The sequence below is a fragment of the Magnolia sinica genome, chromosome 3, assembly GCF_029962835.1.
Source record: "Magnolia sinica isolate HGM2019 chromosome 3, MsV1, whole genome shotgun sequence".
Taxonomy (NCBI): domain Eukaryota; kingdom Viridiplantae; phylum Streptophyta; class Magnoliopsida; order Magnoliales; family Magnoliaceae; genus Magnolia; species Magnolia sinica.
In genome coordinates this window covers 44,945,633-44,967,574 of record NC_080575.1, presented here as the reverse complement: position 1 = coordinate 44,967,574, position 21,942 = coordinate 44,945,633, and the positions used below count along the sequence as shown (strand labels likewise).

Sequence of the window (21,942 nt, the reverse complement as noted above, 5' to 3'; positions counted from 1 at the left end):
TGACTAACATGAGATCAGGAGTATACCACATTGAGCATGACTATCCAAATTTAGGTATGGGACTAGTTTGGATAGAATTCTCTTGTGATGGATCTTGTAGCCTGTGATACTACATACTATCATCCAGACTTCACACTTCAGTTTGGTCATTTCATTCGCATCGCATATTGCACTGCATCCTCATCACATAGCATTTGGTTTACTATTGCATAACCTGATTAAGGTTGACGGTATTCGTGGACTTGGTATCTGATATTTGGCATACTATGTCTCCGCATTGCATAGCTGATCTACATTGTTTCCTCAGTATATGATATTGGCTTATTATGTTTTTGCATCGTATAACTTGGATAAGGCTAATGGTATTTATGGACTTACCAGCATATTTCCGCATTACTCTGATATTGTACGATTATGGATTGTCAATATTTTTGCTTACTTCGATATTTATATACTTGGCACATGCATCACACATACTTACACCACCCTCTAAGCTTTCTATAAGCTTATGCATGATAGATGCGTGCATGTGGCATTAGGTTGCAGCAACATTGAGCTTGGAGCGTCTAACTGATTTCTAGAGCTTTGATTTCGATATATGTATTTTCCCTTTCAGCACTGTATTCAAATGTTTATATTAGTGTTTCCTGTACATGAAGCTGATAGCCTGATATCCAATGGGCTTAAGGCGGCCCCTTTGTGTTAGGTACTTGACATGTGCCTCCTTGGTTGCACCTGCATTGTTAATAATTTTTAGGCTAACCCAGATAATAGAAAGTAACAAGGTGATTTTCACTTTAGCATATGAATATCTAGAAATCAAGTCAGTTGGAATCACATAAATCCAACACTTGACTTTCTTGTGCAATATCTGGAAATCAAGTCAGTTGGAGTCACATAAATCTGGCCTAAAGAGTTGGGATACATCTTGACTAACTATGACTGAGTGAAGTATGTTTTGAACTCTCATAATCACAGTAAATTTTTTTTCCCTGTATATGTGATGATGTTGTTGCATTGGTGATTTGGGTAAACTTGTAGTTATGCTTCTTATGAGACAAATGTACATTAGAAAATCCTCCTTGTAGGATCTCAGATCGGAACCTAATGTATGGGCGCTGGGAGCCAAGAATGGGGTACTACAGAGGCTGTCTGCACCAGATTCGGTGATCGGGAATTCTATGAGCCCGATTTTCGAGTTTGGGGCATGACACTAAATCCCTAGGTTCTTGTGTAGGGCCTAAATCTTAGAGTTCTTGTGTAGGGCTGTAAAGGTTAGAGGTGAACCTGATTTAAAACCTCTAATAGTGAAATCTGGTACACTCATAGGTTGAGTGTGTCCGCCAGGAGTGGAGTAGGCAAGTAACCGAACCACTATATATGATTATGTTTGGGATTGTCTTTTACGCATTTGTTTATTTATGCTTACATGTTTAAATACTTAATTATGTATGTATGACTGGATGATTGCCTTGTGTTGATAGTTAACACATCCCTCACACACACATATACATTATTATAGACTACTTTCTTATTTGCAAATCATTTATAATCTATGTTATTGGACCCTCTATTGGCTTGGAAGCCTTAGAGTTATATTGCCTTACTTAGTTTAATTGTTAATTAGTTTAAGTTAGGTTATTAGATTTTTAAAAAGCTAAAATTTTAAATTGGTCCTAGTCACCCTCTCCCCTCTAGGACATACCGTTCATTCCTTAGCTTCGCCAAGCTTCCGCACTTCATGCATAGCAGTAAGGACTACAATTTTAGATGTTAGTCTAACGTGGGCCACACTACACAGACTTATATATTTCTAGTGGAGCTTGTTGTTCGGCTCCCACTTTTTGTATATGATGTGCTAATTAAAGCTGATTATCTCATGATATCTCTAAGAACATGTTGGTGTATTTAACCTGATAGGACACACTGATAATATGCCTGGTATAATGGAAATTTTGCCCATATATATATGCCCATACACATCATTTGTATGCTTGTTGTGGATGAAGATTGATCATAACATACACCAGCATGTTCTAATCACTTTAAACAGTTCTATATATAAAAACAAGATTGTTGATTAAAAAACAAAAAAGATATTCTAATCATCCAATTAAAATTTGAAAAGAAAAAAAAAATTCCAAGAACAAAATCAAATATAGACCAAATAGCATCTAGTAAAGAACAAGAAACCCATGTCCATGAAATTCTTGTTGAAGAAAGATTCTGCAAACAAGGCAAGGGGAAACCCCCACAAATACTAACAAAAACGTACAAATCTGGTAAAAAAAAATCACTAGAACTACACAATTTTTTCTAATATTTCTGGGAAGAAAAGAAATCCACAACTCCCAAGCCAAAAGCCATCTTCATATACCAAGAAAAGTTGGAAGAGGAAAAAAGACTCCTTCACACAAGGAAGAGATCTAACATCGCATGGAAAAAAATCCATAGCAAGAAGATGTGAATACTCAAGTAGACGATATTAGGTTGCAGAGGAAATTCTATGGCAGGAAGATGCAAAACTCAAGTGGAAGAGGCCCCACTTCCCAATACAATAAGAAACAAGAAAAGCTCTCTTTTCCATAAAATAAAAATGTGAGAGAATGTTGCAGAATTATCCTTCTCTTAGCCCAACGAACTCCATGCCATTGGCACGCATGGACAAATGTCTCGATCATCCCCCAGCATCTCCCAGAACTGCTAGTGCGAACCATCTACGATCCTGTACATAATTGCTTTAGAGAAGACCTCTTCCTGCCTAAACACCTTTACATAAGCTTTACACTCTAGATAGGGGAGAAGCTCTAGTAACCCATGACCACTTGCAATTTCATTTCACCTCCATTCAGTTCACAAGATTAAAAAAAACTTCAAAGCCGCACATGCACCTACACTGCCCGTGTATGGTTCTTCTCAAATGAAATTCAAGTCAATCGCTTTCCATGGGATTTGAATCAAACTGTCTTAAACAGAGAATTTTAAAAGTACTTGGTGATGGTGATTTCTCAACAAAGCTGGAATAAGATAAATTAAAAAAGAAACTATGAAGAAACCTCGCTCTTGAGAAAGCGACAAGAGGGCCACTTGAATTTGGCCACTCACCGTTGTTGTTTTCCCTTTGTTTTCCTTAGATAAAATTTTCTCGCCATCCAAAACCAAAAGTTGTAAAGCAGCTCCATTGATGCATATGTTGGCAACTTAGCATGCTTTGTTCATGTAAGAAACAGAGAGCATCTAATGAAACAACCACTGCTGAGGTGTCTACCAGCTTCCGCTTCTAATGGTATATGAGAAATTGAAGTTCTTATTTCCCTCAAATGTGACCTAGACAAACACTAAAAAAATTATTATTCCTAAACACACGTAAAGGTCCAAGATTTATGAATGGTGCTTCATCAAGCAATCCTGAATCATGTATTTTACACCTTCACAAGCAGTCTTTTTCTTTTCTTTTTTTCTTTTCTTCTTCTTCTTTTTTGAAGGGTGATGGGAAATTTATTAAAGGCCTGCTTGCCAAAGCAAAAACAGGAAAAAGTACAACAACCAAAAAGCTAAAAAACAGCCCAAAAGGAAACCCTGTTACAAGTGATTAGAGCAATTGATAACTCATTTAGATACGGACAATTTGATAGCCTCTACAATTGCCTCGAAATGTTTAGAGGAATTCCGGAACCGTCCTCTATTTCTCTCGCCCCAAACAACGCACCACATGGCCGATAACGTCAAGAGCCAAGTAGAACAACGGTCATGCTTCCCTCCATCTCGCCCATGCCATGCCTAAGGAAGGTTTCTAACCGAGGAAGGAATAACCCATAGCACGTCAAAATCAGCAATAACATGCTCCCACACCTTGAGGGTAAAGGGGCAAAAGATGAAGAGCTGGTCAAAAGATTTGGCATCTTGCCTGCACATGCAGCACATGTTCGGGATGATCATAGACCACTTGGTCCAATTCTAAAGGTTGTCTATAGTCAACACTTCCTACCCACTAAACATGTGAAAGCAAACAGTTTAGACAGCACTCCATAGGACCAAAAGTGGTAAGCGTGCCCCTCTTGGCTAGAGCTTCCTTCAGGACAAAGCAACCTATAGAAGGATTTTACCAAAAGCGGCCTGAGCTATGGGCACGCCATACCCAAGTGTCTTCCCCTCCCATGGGGTGAACGAACTGCAACCAAGCCAAAAGGGGGACAAACTCATCCACCTCAATGTCCAAAAGATTCCTCCTACATCTCGAAGCCCAACTCATAAAGGAGCCCATCAAAAAGTAGCAGTCCACCGCTCTCAAGCCTTTAGCCGGAGACTAACGACCCAACTCACAAATGCGCGCATCAAAAAGTAGCAGTCCACCACTCTAAAGCCTTAAGCCGGAGACTAACGACCTATGTTGGGGAACTCATGATGAAAGGCATGTCCTCTTCTTCTTCTTCTTTTTAAGAAGCATCGAAAATTTACATTAACAAAAATTTCATTAAAAGAGAAAAACAACACTTAACAAATTATTTATTAATTTATTCACAACAACCTGAGCTAGATGACAACCATGCCAAAACACACCTCACAAGACCATGAATGGTCCCTGTTCACACCATGTGCATAAACTGACTCATCAATTATCTGAACCAATGGCCACCAACGGCTTGCGCTAATGAAATAATGTCTTCTCAAACTGCTACATTACATGGAATATTATACTTTATATATATATATATATATATATATATATATATATATATATATATAATTGACGATTTTATTCAAACTAGCAAAAACAGTTCAAAGCACAGGATACATACAAGGTGGATCTATGATGCAAGACAATTAACCAGTTGCTCTAAAAGCTTGAACTGTTAGAATATGTCGAATTAATCCCTTTATCTCATAGCCCAGGCTTCACATCTCATGGGTTAGGACCTCGGCCAAACCCCCCTTGTGGGCTCGTGGGCCCCAAATCACATGGGCCGCCCACCTCGAGTGTGCCCCCGCATCCCACGGGCTACCCCACTCGAGCCCGGTGTGAAATGTGCATTAATCACCCTCGGTGAGGAGTCTCGAACACGAGACTTCCCCCGTGGGCCCCAAATCACATGGGTCACCCACCCCGCTTGTGTCCCCGCATCCCACGGGCTACCCCACTCGAGCCCGATGTGAAAATGCCAATCTAATACAGAAGCAATGACCCTCTAGTCACTAAAGGATTAGGGCCCACCTAAATCCAAGATTTACAGCATAACCCATAGCCTAGACAGTTATAAGATCCCCCAGTTACCCGAGAAGGCCAATTTAGAACAACCCTAAAATTCTCATTAGCGAGAGCCCAATTAATAATCATGCATTAGATCTTCTTCCAAATATCTTCATCCAAAGAGATGTTGTTATAAAAAAAAATTCTAACATTCCTTTCATTCCACAAACCCCACAAGTTCTCAAAGAGGCAAATCTTCCACAGAATTCCTTTATGATCTTAAAAACGCCATCCAAGTATTCCATCATTGTGTGTCCTATTGAGAAATTAAATGTCTAGGCCACTCCAAATAAGGAAAGAAAAAAAAAACGCCCAACCTGCCTAGCAGCTGAACAGTGCAAAAGCAAATAATTGATTGACTGCAAATGATGGATTGACTCTGTCAACATGCATAAACAGAGCTTAAAGAGGCCAATCACTACTTTTAATATTACCAAAAATTGTATGTATATGTCATGTTGTAGGCATTTCTAGGGTTATAGTGTCTAATCACCTCATCTCCATGTATAACACCAAGACCATGTGTTTGACTAAATTGCATAGCTTAGGCCCCGTTTAGAAAAGCAAATGGCCATCAGACCTCCTTTTTCCTTTTCTTTTTCCTTCTTTGGAAACTGATAATGAAATTTCACTAAGGAGAAAAACCATGCTAATTGCCAAAAAGCCACAAACATCACAAAAGATGAAGACATTAGATCCCACTAATCCAAATTAAATGAATCGTTTAGTTGGGAATAAGCAGGGCGATCATAGCCACCTATAATAGATATATGAAGGGTAATTAAACTTTCCAATTATACTGAGAGTTCTCTGCCAGATTTTCTTTTGCAACTCAAGGAGATGGAGGCCCGTTCAATCATCCTGGCAGATGTAATCAAACAACGTTGTTAGTGAGCACTGCTTATCTGGATAAATACACCAATTCCTTCTTCTTCTTCTTCTTCTTCTTCTTTTCCATAATTCCCAGCACATCGTTGAGGGAAGGAGACACCTCGAACCTATTTAAACAGAACCCACCTTGAATTAAAAAAGTGCTCCCCATTCCTGAATGAGCAAAATACAAAGATTCCACTAAATTGGCTCGAAATGGCTATTTAGCCCATTTGAAATAGTAACTACCAAACCACTTTTATGCATCCATCATGCATATATATTTGACCTCAAGACCAAACTTCAAATGCCAGGAATATTATTTGAGTTTTAACTCAAGTAAATTAAAATAAAAGTAACTATGAAGGGCAATGCTGCAGATCAATGTCAATGTCAATGTTATGTTGCCTCATTGCTGTTGTGTCAACCATTTAGAAAAGGAGAGCTGAAAATAGATTACATCAAAATGGATTTGAGAAACCGAAAACATCATTAAGGAACTGCTAGTTTTTCCATTTGTGCTAATATATTATTTGAGTATTGTCATGCAAGAAGGTCCCAGCATACTATTTGAATGCAAGATGGGTAAAATAATCATAGCTTTTGAGGTCAGTCGGAAGCTCAGAAAAGATCCATGTACAAGTTTTATCAAACCCTCTCTGTTCCCTTGTGAAAGATTTTTACAAGAAACACTTTCATCTTTAGGAACACCAGATTAAGGCTGCATTTGGATGTACAAATGAATTGAATTGCTGACATTCAGATTAATCAAGAGGAAGTGACGACAGAAGTTGGTATATCCTAGTATTTGCAATGGACAAGTAGCCCTATAGTTGCAATTGCATTCCTTCAGAGTCAATTTAGGGCTTGTTGGATTTTCCAATTTGTTGGTAAATGCACGGTAAATGCGTAATAATTATTTCCTTATGTATTTACCGCACTCTTCCCTGTATTTGATTTGACTGCTTACTTTTTTATGCAAAAATCGAAAAGGCTGCAAAATACTTGTGGGTCCCACCGTGATGCATGTCGTTTATCCACACCGTTCATCCATTATGCCAGCAGAATTTATGACATGAGTCAAAAAAAGAGGCATATCCAAAGCTTAACTGGACCACGCCACAGGAAAAAAATTCAATCAAACACTTACCGTTAAAAACTTCTTGGGGCCACTGTTTCTTTTGGTGTGGGCCACTTGAGTGTTGGATCTACGTCATTTTTCGGATGTTGTGGTAAAATGGATGGATGGACGGAACAGATATGTCATATAATTCAACTTTCTTTTTTTTCTTGTCTATTTTATAGTAGTGATGACAATTTTATAGAAACAAAGATTAGCGGAATACAAGATTGAAGGCATGCCAATAAGTTCGAGATGATCTCATCACTCACAAAGTATTGCCAACATTAAAACCCAAAAAGAACAACAACAACACAAGATGTAATAATCATGACTGACAAGATATGGCTTGTTTGTTTACAAGGAATCCACAGTGTGGAAGTAGCTATGCGTAATAATTACCTTTTACAACACTGTGCATGGATTCCAGAAAGAAGGGGTTGTTTGTTTTGCAAGCAGAAATCCCAAATTCAAGTCACAACAGTCACCTTGTATATTGCACCAATGGGATGAGTGTAATTATTACTTTGCGGAACCCACATTTTTCTTTACAATACAAACATCCTCTGCTTCTATTATTTTTTTGTCATTGCCATCATCGTCTAAGCCTTATCCCGATATTGGGGTTGGCTACGTAAATCTTGTTCCGTCATTCCACTCTATCAAGAGTCATACCTTTAGTTAGACTATAGGTCATCAACTCTTTTCTTACTACCTCCGTCCACATCCTTTTGAGCCTTCAACTTGTACCAACTCACTCCTTCTAACCAGCACGGTTCTTAGTCTTCGTTGCACATAACTAAACCATCTAAGTCTACTTTCCCTCATCTTATTACCTATTGGTGCTACTCCTAAGTTCTCTCAGATGCATTCATTTCCAGTTCCATCCTTACTCATCTTGCCACTCATCCATCTTAATTTCCTCATTTCAGCTATACTCATCATATGAACTAATTGTTCCTTAACTGCCCAACATTTTGTCTACGACAAAAGCATTGCTAATCTTATAACTATTCTATAAAATTTCACTTTCTATTTGAGTGGTTCAAGATGATCACATGAAACTCCGAAAGCACATCTCCATTTCTTCCACCCTTCTTAATTCCATCATCCTTCTCAATCTTTTTCCACTCTCATGAATTATTAACCAAAAATATCAGTAGTGGTCATTTTGGGAAACATCTTGTTTAGCAATCTTAACTAATTCCTCATTTTCACTCATATTGTTACTAAAATTGCACTCCATATACTATGGTTTAGCCTGACTAATTTTAAATCCTTTTGATTCTAAAGTACCCCTCCATAAATCTATCTTTGTATCCATGCCCTCCCTTGTCTTACATCAAAACTATGTCATTTGCAAATAACAAACACATTAGGATCTCTTCTTGCAAATGCCTCGTTAACTCATCCAAAACGAATGTGAAAAGTTACAGGCTCAATGCTAACCCCAAGTGCAATCGTAATTCAAATTTTAATTGTCTCTCCACTAGTGGCCCTCACATTTGTTACCACTCCCCGATAGATATCACTAATCATGTCAATATGTCTTGTTGAAACTCCTTTCCCACCACCAACCAGATTATCTAGGAATCCTATCAAATGCTTCCTCTAAGTCAATAAAGACAAACCATGTGGATATCCTTCCTCAACTCCATATATTTCTCCATCAATTATCTAAGTAGGAAAATACCTTCATCTCATGACTTAGTCCTACGTCTTTTTTATTCTCCATTTTTAATCCCCCCTCAAAGGAACTAGATACCAGAAGGATCATCATGTTCTCCCTCTCCCCACAATTCAACGAAGTAGATGCCACAAGGATCATCATGTTGTAGGAAGGGTGTGCGCCGACACCTGATCTAAGGGGGTCCACCGTCATTGTGTTATCCACTACATCCATTGTGCCACCTCATATTCACTATACATAACATAATTTAGATCGATACAAAACATAAGCGAGCTACACCACTGGAAAAATGTGAAACCACAACTAAACCCACTGAATTCACCCCCGATAAAATATACCACTCACAATCCCTCCTCCATTCCTTCAATAGCAAAAGGCCCACCAGCTTAACAGATACAATTGTTCTCCCTGAAGTTTTTAGAGGTGGCCACATTCAAAGTGGGACCAACCAATGACCGGTTTGGATGACCAAACCATTGCCCAAACATGTCTTGCTTTTATTCAGCACTTAAAAAAGAAAGCCCACACTCTTAGAACAGTAAACTAAAAATTAGTATTAAAAGACACTATCAAATCATGAACTTAGAATTACTCATCGTTGGCTAAAATTACAGAAAAGAAACAAAAATCATTCTGCTCAAAACCTTAAAATTGACATCACTGTTCATCAATCAATCCCCACCATCAATCCAGCTCCTTCTGGACCTTGATCCCCATCGCGTTCGTGGTCCCAATCACTGACTTGTAGATGGACTCCAGCGGCATGTACTAGCAATAAGGATCGGACTGCTTCACCTTGGCGATCTTGTACACATGCTTGAGTGTGATTGTAGAAGCGATGGTGTGGCCGGGCTGGCTACTGCCCCACTCAGTCCCAGCGGCCTTCTTTAGGTACAACGTGACCGATGGGGATTTGACAGTGAATTCGAAGGTGTTGTCTTTGAAGGCGGTGATGGTGATGGACATTGGGGTTTCAGGCATGTATTTTTGGGTCCGAGCGTTGAAGTCTTTGCAGAACATCATGAGGTTGAGCCGGTATTGAACTAGAGCTGGCCCAACCAAAGAAGCCGGGCGGGCCACCCCGGCCGGTACCGTGAGCCGGATCGTCGCGGCGACCAGGCAGCCGGTTAAGATCTCTTTCAAGGTGGACATTTTGAAAAGAGGAAAGGAGAAATGCTCCGGAGTTGCTTCTCGATTTTTGTTGTATGCGGATGGCCAAATGAGATTAGCTATTGACAGGTTGAGTAGTGAGACTGGCTACTGAAGTGACATCACGAAGTTCTGTGGGGCCCACTATGATATATGTTTTATATCCACACTGTTCATCCATTTGGAGAGATCATATTAGGGCATGATCTAAAGAATGAATTAGATCCAAAGCTCGAGTGGACTCCACCGCATAAAACAGTGGGGAGACAAATGGATGAACGTTGTGGATACAAAACATACATCATAGTGGGCCCACAGAACTTGGTGAGGTCACTTCAGTAGGGAGTCTCCCTAATCAACCTGTCAGTAGCTAATCTGCGCCCCTAATGGACATTGCTACGTGGTCACAATCATGATATATGTGTTTTATCCACGCAGTCCATTTTTATTATTTTTTTTTTTTTTCAGAAGACATGAGGCTAAAAATGAAACAGATCCAAATATAAAGTGAACTACACCACGAGAAAACAATGTTGATTGAACACCGACCATTCAAAACTTCTTATGGGCCACTATAATGATTATTTGTCATCCAACCCATTGATTACTTGCATGAATTAAAAACAAAAATATTAAGTTCATCTAAATTTTTGTGGACTAATAAGTTTTTAAAGATGGTCGTTAAATCACCCTTCTTTATTATGGTATTGCTACATGAGAGTTGGGTCTACTTCATTTTTGGACTCATGACCTAAAATGATATAAAATATACGCACCGTGGAGCCAGGACGCAATATGCATCATTTTTGTTAGGGTTTTAAGGAGAGGTGTACAAGCCAATGGAGAGGGATTTCCTGCAAAAGCCTTTCACAGAAAGTTCATGCACTGGGATGATAGGTTGAGTCACCATGATGTTTTTGAAAAATCTGCCCTACATTTGTTTTTTTTTTTTTTTTTCTTAATGGATTATCTTAAGAGAAGATACCAAAAATCAGATGGATCCAAAACTCAAGTGGGACACATGAGAGTAAATAGTAGTGGAGATTCAGTGAACATTGATTAAACATTTGTACAGCCAAAATATTTCCGTATGAGGCTAAGTTTTTTGTTTTTTCGAGCCCAGAAGGTTTTAACTGGAGGCAAATCTTTCTCCAATTTTCCTTCTTGTATGGTAGCCTTGAGTTTTGGATCACCTGATTTTTAGTCTCACGTCCTAAAATGATTTAGGAAAACAGATGGACAATGTGGATTTTTCAAAAACATCATGATCGGCCCCACTTAGCATCCTACTGCAAGAACTTCTTGCGAAAGGCTTTAGCAAGAAATCTGCCTCCCATGCTACCTTTCTATGAAGTTCGACTCTTGGGGATACTAAATGGGAACCTTGTATAATTAATTTACCGGTTTTGTAAAATGGTCGAATTTGAGTCAGGTTTGTGGACCCAGTTCCAATCTAAAGCCCTGATAAAGCGATCAACTAGGCTTACTGCGGTCAAAATTAATATTTTTCATGATTTCGGCCATGACCAATTCAAAATCAAGGCTTGAACGAACTCTAGACCGAGTAGGATTTGGCTGCGACCCTGGAACTAGCGATGTAGGTGGGACCCTGACCACCCTGCCCTACCAGCGATGTGGGTGGGTCCCTGACCAGGGAGCCCACCACCTCAATGTGTGCATTGTATATTCATGTTGTCCACATGTTTTGACAACTTATTTTAAGGCATGGTCCAAAAACTGAAGAAGATAAAAATTTTAGATGGACCACACTACGGGATACAGTGGTCGTTAAATGCCCACCATTAAAAACTTCCCAAGGTCCACCGTAATGTTTGATGACCATCCAACCTGTTGACAAGGTCAAACAGACTTGGATGAAAGTTTTTTTTTTTTTTTTTTTTTGGTTTAAAAAAAAAATATCACCTTTATCCAAAATTTTATGTGGCTCACAAAAGGTTTTTAATGGTCAATAACCACCGTTTTCTATGGTGTGGTTAACTTGAAATTTTTCAATGTTTCTCATGGTGTGCTCAACTTGAAAATGTGTATCGGCTTCCATTTTTTATCATGCCCTAATTTAAATTGACAAAACAAATGAACGGTATGGATATACAATGCATGCATCAAGGTGAGAACTGCGGTCATGGTCCAGTCCTTCAAACTGATTCTGGCTCCTTTAGACTCGTGTCTCACCAACTCTAGTCTCAGATCCCACCCAAACTGGGGAAAGTAGTAGTAAATTAATATAAATATAGTAAAGCTTAAAATGATTAATTAATTAATATTACTTTGTATAATAAGTTAGAAATTAAGAACCTCTGGTTGAGATCCAGTGGTCACTACTAGGTTCATCCTACGTTGGAAATTGGAATGAACTATTAGTTCTTGCTATCAATTAATCTATTAAAGACCATTTATATTTGAATTTTTTCTAATATTATTACGTTTAGGTTAGCACAGGATGAATGACTTGGATGGGGATTGCCTACTGACTATGTCAGCTAGCCATTAGCTACGGATAGTGCTCTACTGACATAGTTGGGTCAAAAGAAGGTGGACCGTAAATTGACCGTAACTTTTGATCCGGGTATTGTTACGGGGCACACAACCTATCAATCCTTATAGAAACGGGCCATCTAAGGTGAATCGACTAACATGGTGGGTCACATTTGTCCGTTTCGTCAGAAAATGCATACTTTCATCTCAAAAATGAATTTTTTAAAGAAAAAATTACTATTTTTAGTAATTCTGAATTTTTTTAATATTTTTCTATTTTTAGAGTTTTTGATTTTCTTCCTTTTTAGAAATAATTTGTAATTATGCTAGGATTCTTCTAGCAAAAGTTTATTTGAAATTTTTATTTTTAGAAATTAGGCTTTATAAAAGTTTTATTATAATTAGGATTTTTATTAGAGTTAGAATTTTGATATCTTTGGTAATTATGAATTTTGGTTTATTTTTTTCTTTATTAATGATGTAGGGAGACACATTAGACATTCATCAATCAAATTATGAATTTTATAGAATTTATTTATATTTTTCTTGTTTTTTTTCCTCGTGGATTTGAGAAGTCTTTGTGAGGAGTCCAGAGAAGCTCCGTGGATTCGAAGTAGTTATCCTTGAGGAAGATGGTGATCAATCTCATCACGTGCATCCCTGCGTCAAGACCCCACCATGATGTATGTGTTTTATCAATGTCATTCATCCATTTTTCTAAATAAATTTAGGGCATGAACCCAAAATTGAGGCATATCAAACTCTCATGTGAACTACACCATAGGAATCAACTAGTGGTGATTAAACACTGACCATTAAATACTTCTTGGGGGCCACAAAAGTTTTGAATGAAGCTCATATTTGTGTTTTCCCTTCATCCAAGTTAGTGTGACCTAGTCAATAGGTTGGATGGCAAATAAACATTACAACGGGCCCTAGAATTTTTTTAATGATAGACATTCAATCAACATTGTTTTCTTATGGTGTGGTCTCCCTTATATTTGGATCTGTCTCATCTTTTGGGATCATTCCCTAAAATGACTTGAAAAAAATAAATGGACAGCGTAGATAAAACGCATATATCATGTCAGGGGTCATAGAGCATTGTCCAATAGTAACATCACTATTGACAAATGTTGGTCACGCCTCCTCATAATGGTTAAGCTGAATATATATGCGCATACATAATCATGAAATAATCACATCCATACATATAAACTCAAGTATCGAAAAATCTCAGTATAATTCAATGAATAAATATATACATGTGTCAATAATGACAGGTTGAGTAGTTACTAATAGGTTGAGTAGCTACTGACAGGATGTGGACGGAGGTAGTAAGAAAAGACTTGATGACATATAGTCTAACTAAAGGTACGACTCTTGATAGAGTGGAATGGCGGAACAAGATTTACGTAGCCAACCCCAATATCGGGATAAGGCTTAGACGATGATGGTAATGAAAAAAAGATAACAGAAGCAGAGAATGTTTGTATTGTAAAGAAAAATGTGGGTTCTACGAAGTAATAATTACACTCATCCCATTGGTGCAATATACAATGTGACTGCTGTGACTTGAATTTGGGATTTCTGCTTGCGAAACAAACAACCCCTTCTTTCTGGAATCCATGTACAGTGTTGTAAAAGGAAATCATTATGCATATGTAATTCCACACTATGGATTCCTTGTAAACAAACAAGCCATATCTTGTCAGTCATGATTATTAAATCTTGTGTTTTTATTGCTCTTTTTGGGTTTAAATGTTGGCAATACTTTGTGAGCGACGAGATCATCTCGAACTTATTGGCATGCCTTCAATCTTGTATTCCGCTAATCTTTGTTTCTATAAAATTGTTATCACTAATATAAAAAAGAAAAAAAAAGAAAAAAAAAAGTTGAATTGTATGCAATCTCTGGAATGGTTGAGATTGTAAGTTGGGTGAGAATTTTGTACCATGACCCATTCACGAGGGCTTCCAGATGATTGGCTTAGATTCCTGGACCACTATACCATGTATACCAGGTTTATGCAGTGCAAATGACAACTAAGCATATGTGTCAAGCTATAGGTTAGATTTTTCACTTTAATTTTAATCTAAAAGTATTTTTGTGAATTGGATGGATTATTGTCCCATTTCATGAGCATTTTGTTTCCTTTTCATTTCATTTGTTTATGTATGATCTTTGTTTGATGGGTTCAGTGTATATGTCAATGATTTGCTATTATCTCTACTTCATTGGGATGAATTTTTGTTATTATGCATCTTAGTTCAAACTTTTATGATGTGTTTGGATGAAGAAGAAGTCATTGTAGTTTCTTCTTTAGCATTCACAATGAGGTATGTGCCATTATGTTACCTTAAGGGCCTGTTTGATTTTTCAATGCTGTAAATACCCTGTAAATCGGTAATTATTACAGTTTCACCCATTTGAAAATCCACGGGAATTTCTGCCTTGGAAACCGGTTCAAAAGAGCTTGTTTAAATTTTTTGACCTCACAGTGATGTATATGACATATCTGTTCCGTCCATCCATTTTACCACAACATTTTGATAAGCCGAAAAATGACGTAGATCCAACACTCAAGTGGCCCACACCAAAAGAAATAGTGGTCCCAAGAAGTTTTTAACGGTAAGTGTTTGATTCACTTTTTCCTGTGGCATGGTCTAGTTAAGCTTTGGATATGCCTCTTTTTTTGGCTCATGTCATAAATTCGGCTAGCATAATGGATGAAAGGTGTGGATAAACGACACGCATCACGGTGGGACCCACAAATATTTTGCAACCTTTTCGATTTTTGTATAAAAAAGTAAGCGGTCAATTCAAATACAGGGAAGAGTGCAGTAAATACATAAGGAAATAATTATTATGCATTTACTAACGAATTGGAAAATCAAACAGGGCTATTTGTCCATTGCAAATACTAGGATATACCAATTTTTGTCATCACTTCCTCTTGATTAATCTGAATGTCAGCAATTCAATTCTTCTGTACATCCAAATGCAGCGTTAATCTGGTGTTCCCAAAGATGAAAGTGTTTCTTGTAAAAAAATTTCACAAGGGAATAGAGAGGGCTTAATAAAACTTGTATGTGGATCTTTTCTGAGCTTCCGACTGACCTCAAAAGCTATGATTATTTTACCCATCTTTACCCATCTTGCATTCAAATAGTATGTTGGGACCTTCTTGTTGGGATTTTGGCCTATGGAATCACACAGATCTAGATCTAGGATAGTAATCCAATGGCACCAAGCACACTAGAGAACACGCAGATTTAACGTGGAAAACCCTTGCGGGAAAAAACCACGGCACAAAGCGACAGAATTCCACTATGAAAGCATAAATTACAAAGAGAGAGGACTTACCGATTCGAACAACCTCGAATCTTACCCTTGCTACACCCTTTGATAACCCTAGAACCATTTAGAATACCTTTAGGAAGCCTTAGAATTACTTAGAATAGCCCTAGGGACCCCTATTTATAGTTTAGGAAACTTCCCTTTTGCACCCTTGCGAAAATCGCCTTAGATTTTCACAGTCCGCACAAGATCCGGACTTGAATCTGCGTAACCTCGACTGGTCAAAGGATGGCCACGACTGATCGAGCAACCCGCTCGACCAGTCATGCAATCCCCTCAACCAGTCGAGCATCCCAGACACCAAAAAATTGAGCTTGCTAGACTTTGAGTCGATTGGGCCACGACCAGTCGTGCAGCTCCCTCGACCGGTCGAGCAACCCAAAAATATGATGATTGAAGGTTTTCTGACAACAATCTCCACCAAGTCTTCAATCTTCATCTGTGTAGCTCATTGACCACTTCTCTTATCTCTTCATCGCATCATAGCTTCTCGTGCACACTCCATCTTTCTTTTCCGTCATCGCCAAGCCCAGAGAAGTTGCACAGAACTTGAACTTCTCTGCAGGAACATTCTTATTGATCATGTCTGTAGGATCTAAATCCACATGCTCAACCACATTTAATCCTGTCTTCTCAAAAGGAAAGACGTAGTCTTCTTACCATCTCATCGCTACCCAATATTGCTTGCCGGGGTACTTGCTCATAACACTGATAGCCTGTGAAATAACTGATCTAATCCAGACCATGGCATACACTACCAACAGCATTCGAATAAGGCTCATGAGATATCCTACTTTTGCTCATTTGTTTTGGGACATGTCCTGAGGAAAATTTGAGGAGAGACGCGTAAGGAACGCTCTCCGGCTTTACATGGTCCACCACCTCCTTGATCAATACCTACCCAAGGTATTCTACCTGAGATAACCAAAGCCTGCTCCTCTTTCAGTCTCAACGCCGAGAACTATCTTTACAGCCCTTCGATCCTTCATCCTGAATGTCCCACTTAACCGAGTCTTCAGTACATTGATTTCAGTCATGTCATAATTGGCGATCTATATATCATTAATTTCTAACTCACCATAAAGGAATCAAACCACTACCTAGGCGACAGGTCGAACCACGACCTCCTGTAAAGTCTTTTCTCAGCCCCTTTAACTTCAAACTACTCTGGTTGTTTCATGTAGATCTGCTCTTCACTTTCCCTTACAGAAGTGCAGACTTCACATCTATCCTTCCAGCTCAAGATCACATTGGCCAACCAGCGCCAATCACAGATCTAATAGACACCTGCTATACCGTCAGTGCGAATATCTCTGAAAAGCCGATCGCTTCTCTCTGATTATAACTCTTCGCTCCCAACATCGCCTGTATCTATGTTGTATCCTCCCAAAGATCCACCTACATCCAACCGCTCTCCGGCCCACTCGAAGCTCCACCCGCTCTCATATGTCGGTCTAGTACAACGAACCCATCATGTCACCCATAGTCACCTTTCACTTCTCAGCACCAGGCTTACTTAGAGCCATCTGAATAGAAGATGAATCCCCTGTGATATTGGAGTCATCCATGTACCTCGCCGATATCCTGCGATCTTGCCGTGTGATTCTTCTCACAGGTAGCTGCTCCACCTGCTCTGTATCCCTGTCTGTGCATCTCAGCCTTCCTGCCCTGCCCGCTCATGTGGTCATGCCCAACATGCCACACATGTGCAGAGGTGGATTTCGCTACATCCACTGCAGCTCCACCTTTTGAAGTGCTCCCGATCAACCTGTACAAGTTACCAAGTCATTGCGCTTTCATGATTACTCGTGCCCCCTTAGATACTTTAGGAGCACCATCAATACCTGTGTACTTGCATCCTTTTACCTCAAGTACACCAAGAGAAATCAAATTCTACTCAAATCAAGAATGTGATTGACATCAATCAGGGTACGCTCCACCCCATTAAACATCTTAATATGCATCGTACCAATAGCCACAACATTACAGGCAATCTCATTTCCCATAAACACCTGTTCACCATCTCATTTCCCATAAACACCTGTTCACCATCGCACTCCCTGCAGCTGGTGAACCAATTCCGATGAGGAATCATGTGAAAAGATGCCCCTGTGTCTAGCATCCACTCGTCCTTACGATCATCGTATGGCCGCCTGTTAGCAGACACAGACAAAACATTCCCATCACATGCACTCGATCCATCAGACGTGGCAGCATTGGCCTCCTTATATGAAGCCTTAGAATCTTCTCTCTTCGACTTAGGATTTTCACAATCCTTCTTCACATGTCCTTCCTTCCTACAATTCCAGCACTTTACTTTTCCTTTGCCCTTGCCCTTGGATTTGGATCTAGAACCTGAAGAACATGTACCTTGTTCAAAATTCCTACCCCATGTAAGCAGTGCCTTAGAAGATATCCTCATGTCGACGTTAAGCTTTCTCACAGCCTTCCCTTGAAGGGCCGAGATAATGATGTCGACACTCAGGGTTTTATTCGTGTTACATATAGTGTCCTTGATTGACTCATACGACGCCGGAAGAGAATTTAGCAACATACATGCCTGTTCTTTATCTTTCATCACTTCCTCTATATCCAATAATTTACAAACTAATTTATTAAAGTTGCTGATGTGAGCCTCCAGATCTCCACCCTCTGCCATCTTGAAGTTATACAACTGCCGCTTCACGTGTAGGCGATTTTTTGAGAATTTTTTCACATAGACATCCTCTAACTTCGCCCATAACTTAGCCGCAGTTTTCTCCCTCATGACGTTGTAGAGCACCTCATCCGTGAGACATAAACGAATCGATGATAAAGCCTTCTTATCAAGAGTATTCCATTCATCATCAGTCATAGTAGAGTTTTGCTCCTTAAGAGCACCATCTTCGCCTTGTTTGATTAAGGAACTCATCATCTTGACCTTCTATAACTCAAAATTATTTTTTCCTAAGTACTTCTCAATCTCATACCTAGTGTTTCCAGTTCAATCCCCAAGTATAGGGTTGTGAAGTAGTAATAAACTCGGTAAGACCGAGGTCGAATCCACAGGGACTGATACATGTACGTTATCTGAAACCAAGTAGAACTAGAACTAGCCTAAGATGTAATCAAAATCAAATGCAATTTAAGGAATAATTGTGGAATGAATATCTAAAACTTTAAACAATTCAGGGAAGGGAAACTAGAGATTCAGAGGATCCACTTGTAGAGATCAGGGAGATCTTATGCCTGCATTAAGAATCATGGAAATCAAACTGAACTTACTTGATTTAGTCTTCACGAGATGGAAGGAATATGAATCAGAATGGATTCCATCATCAAACCATGCCCAGGAGACAGAGCAAACAACAGAATTAAACTGATTACCAACCAATCAGATGATTATGAAGGTTAGGAAGGGTACCGCCATCCAACCATGCCCAGGAGACGATGGCGAACAACAGGGCTTCTTGACATCATAATCAAAATAAGGAAAAAGAAATACTCAAAGCCATTGCAAACCTATTGTAATTTCAGTCACAACAGACCATTAAAAACCAAAAGCATTCCCTTAATTAAAATAAAATCAACATCAGTTCAGTCTAAACAAAAGGCACATGCATAAATTCTCCCATCAGACTACAAGCTTCACCTCTTAGCCCTAGCTAAGAGGTTTAGCCCATCATAGACATGCTGGGGCTAAAAGACTCTCTAAAGGAAAGAAATAAATAAGAAAAATAGAAAAGGAAGAAAAACACTCTTGATGCCGGCCTGTTCCACGCCTCCATGGCTGGTCACGTCCCCTCCAGCTCTCCCTTGAATCCTCCTTTTTTTCCCTTTTTATAACAGCCAAGTAGGGTTGGTGGAGGAAAACTTCATGCGGACGTTTTTACGCAGCTGGCGACGCATCTTGTTTCGTAGCCAAAAGACAATGCCCAACAACTCCCACTTTCCCTGCATCTTGTCCACAAGATCAATGTCCCTTGGGATGTTTTGGACAGATACCCACGATAGACGGTCCAGATCAGCCGTCTGATCATCATCGTGGGCCTACAATGTCCCCAAAACTAGTCAGCGCCGGACACGGAAAGCAGGGCCTGCGTAAGATTCGTTGTGATGATCGGTGGGCCCCTGATCAGCGTCAAATGGAAAATCCAGTCCGTCCATTGAAAGAGGCTCGAAAAACTGGTCAGGAAGGACGTGTTGCAACTCAGGTTCGATGTGGCCCATGAAAGCTTTCCTTGCACCGTCTATTTTTCGTTTGGACGATTGGAAATCGTTCTTCGCTGCCTTCTGGGATTCTGTCACCTAGGCTGTGATAATAGGATTGGTGAGATTCCAATGGACGGTCCAGATCAAACCTTCGATGCACGGTGGTGGCCCACAAGATTTCTCCACAAGCTCTGTTGCGAAACAGAGCTTACGGACGTGACTGTGATGATCGGTGGGCCCCTTTATAGGCTTCTAAGGATAAATCCACTCCGTTCATTGTGATCCTCTCGAAAAATCAGTAAGAAATGGCTGATTTTGGATTGATTTCGGTGTGGCCCACGTAGTTTTCTTCTTTGCCGTCCAACCTGCGTTTAACTGCTGGAAACGCGCATACACTCGCATGGGGGAAAAAGGACACCTAGACGTGGGTTACACCCACCCTTTGGATGCAATGGATGGATCCGATCTTCAAACTAGATGATGAGTGGGGCCCACAACGCAGAACAGCGGCGAACGGCGTAACGCTGTTGCATTTTCATTTTTTGGAAGAAGAAGTCGGTCAAAGGTTGGTTTGACCGATTCTTCGTTTCAGTGCACGGCCAGTGCACTTGTGCACTATGCACACTCATACTCCAGTGGGGTCCATTATGATGTTTTCGAGAAATCCGCTCCGTCTATCCGCTTTGTCAGCTCATTTAAACAGTTGAGACCAAAACTGGAGAATATCCAGATATCAGGTGGGCCCCACCTAAGGATTTAAGGGGCTGATCTATCCGTTGGGCCACTTCCATAGTGATCCGAGGGCTGAAATTTGATATGTACGGTTAATTTATGGCCCTCAGGCCATGTATGAAGTTTTGAACCAATCAGATGGTGGGAACTATGTGATCTTGCATTCTTCACCAATTTCGGGCCTCTTTAACGTGAATGGCCTGATTTCCTCGGATCCCTGGTGTGTAATTCCATCGATCTTGGTCTCCTGGAGTCCGTCCCTTGCCTTGGGTGTCATCAGAGCGTTAAATCCATGGTTTAAGCACCCTTTTTCAGTTCATGCTTGTAGGTACACTCTGCATCACAAATACAATTAAATCAGGCCATTAAACGGTATCATGCTTGTAAATTCATGCAATAACTGGGTCTGATATGCAATATTTGACCCTCAACATTTCCCATTATTACTAATCCCTCAGATTCAGATCTGTGCCCCAACGATTGCTCTGATACCACTTGTTGGGATTTTGGCCTGTGGAATCACACAGATCTAGATCTAGGATAGCAATCCAATGGCACCAAGCATGCTAGAGAACACACAGATTTAACGTGGAAAATCCTTACGGGAAAAAACCACGGCACAAAGCGACAGAATTCCACTATGAAAGCATAAATTACAAAGAGAGAGGAATTACCCGATTCGAACAACCTCGAATCTTACCCTTGCTACACCCTTTGATAATCCTAAAACCCTTTAGAATACCTTTAGGAAGCCTTAGAATTACTTAGAATTGCCCTAGGGACCCCTATTTATAGTTTAGGAAACTTCCCTTTTGCACCTTTGCGAAAACCGCCTCAGATTTCTGCAGTCCGCACAAGATCCGGACTTGAATCTGCATAACCTCGACTGGTCAAAGGATGACCACGACTGGTCGAGCAACCCGCTCAATCAATCGTGTAATCCCCTCGACCAGTCGAGCATCCCGAATACCAAAAAACTAAGCTCGCTGGACTTTGAGTTGAGCGGGCCACGACCGGTTGTGCAGCTCCCTCGACCAGTCGAGCAAGGGCCACGACCGGTCGAGCAACCCAAAAATCTGATGATT

General features: G+C 39.9%; 1 protein-coding gene and 1 long non-coding RNA gene across 2 annotated transcripts; both read right to left on the bottom strand.

The window, feature by feature from the left end:
* Nucleotides 1-9,596: 9,596 nt before the first annotated feature.
* On the bottom strand, nt 9,597-10,080 carry LOC131241536 (uncharacterized). Its single transcript, XM_058240299.1, has one exon. The coding sequence runs from the start codon at nt 10,078-10,080 to the stop codon at nt 9,697-9,699; it is 384 nt and encodes a 127-aa protein (XP_058096282.1). The 3' UTR covers nt 9,597-9,696.
* Nucleotides 10,081-15,770: 5,690 nt separating this feature from the next.
* On the bottom strand, nt 15,771-21,816 carry LOC131241535 (uncharacterized). Its single transcript, XR_009169099.1, has 2 exons — nt 21,416-21,816; nt 15,771-15,832 (listed from the first exon to the last, which is right to left on the bottom strand). It is a non-coding gene; the product is annotated as an uncharacterized LOC131241535 (long non-coding RNA).
* Between the last annotated feature and the right edge of the window lie 126 nt (nt 21,817-21,942).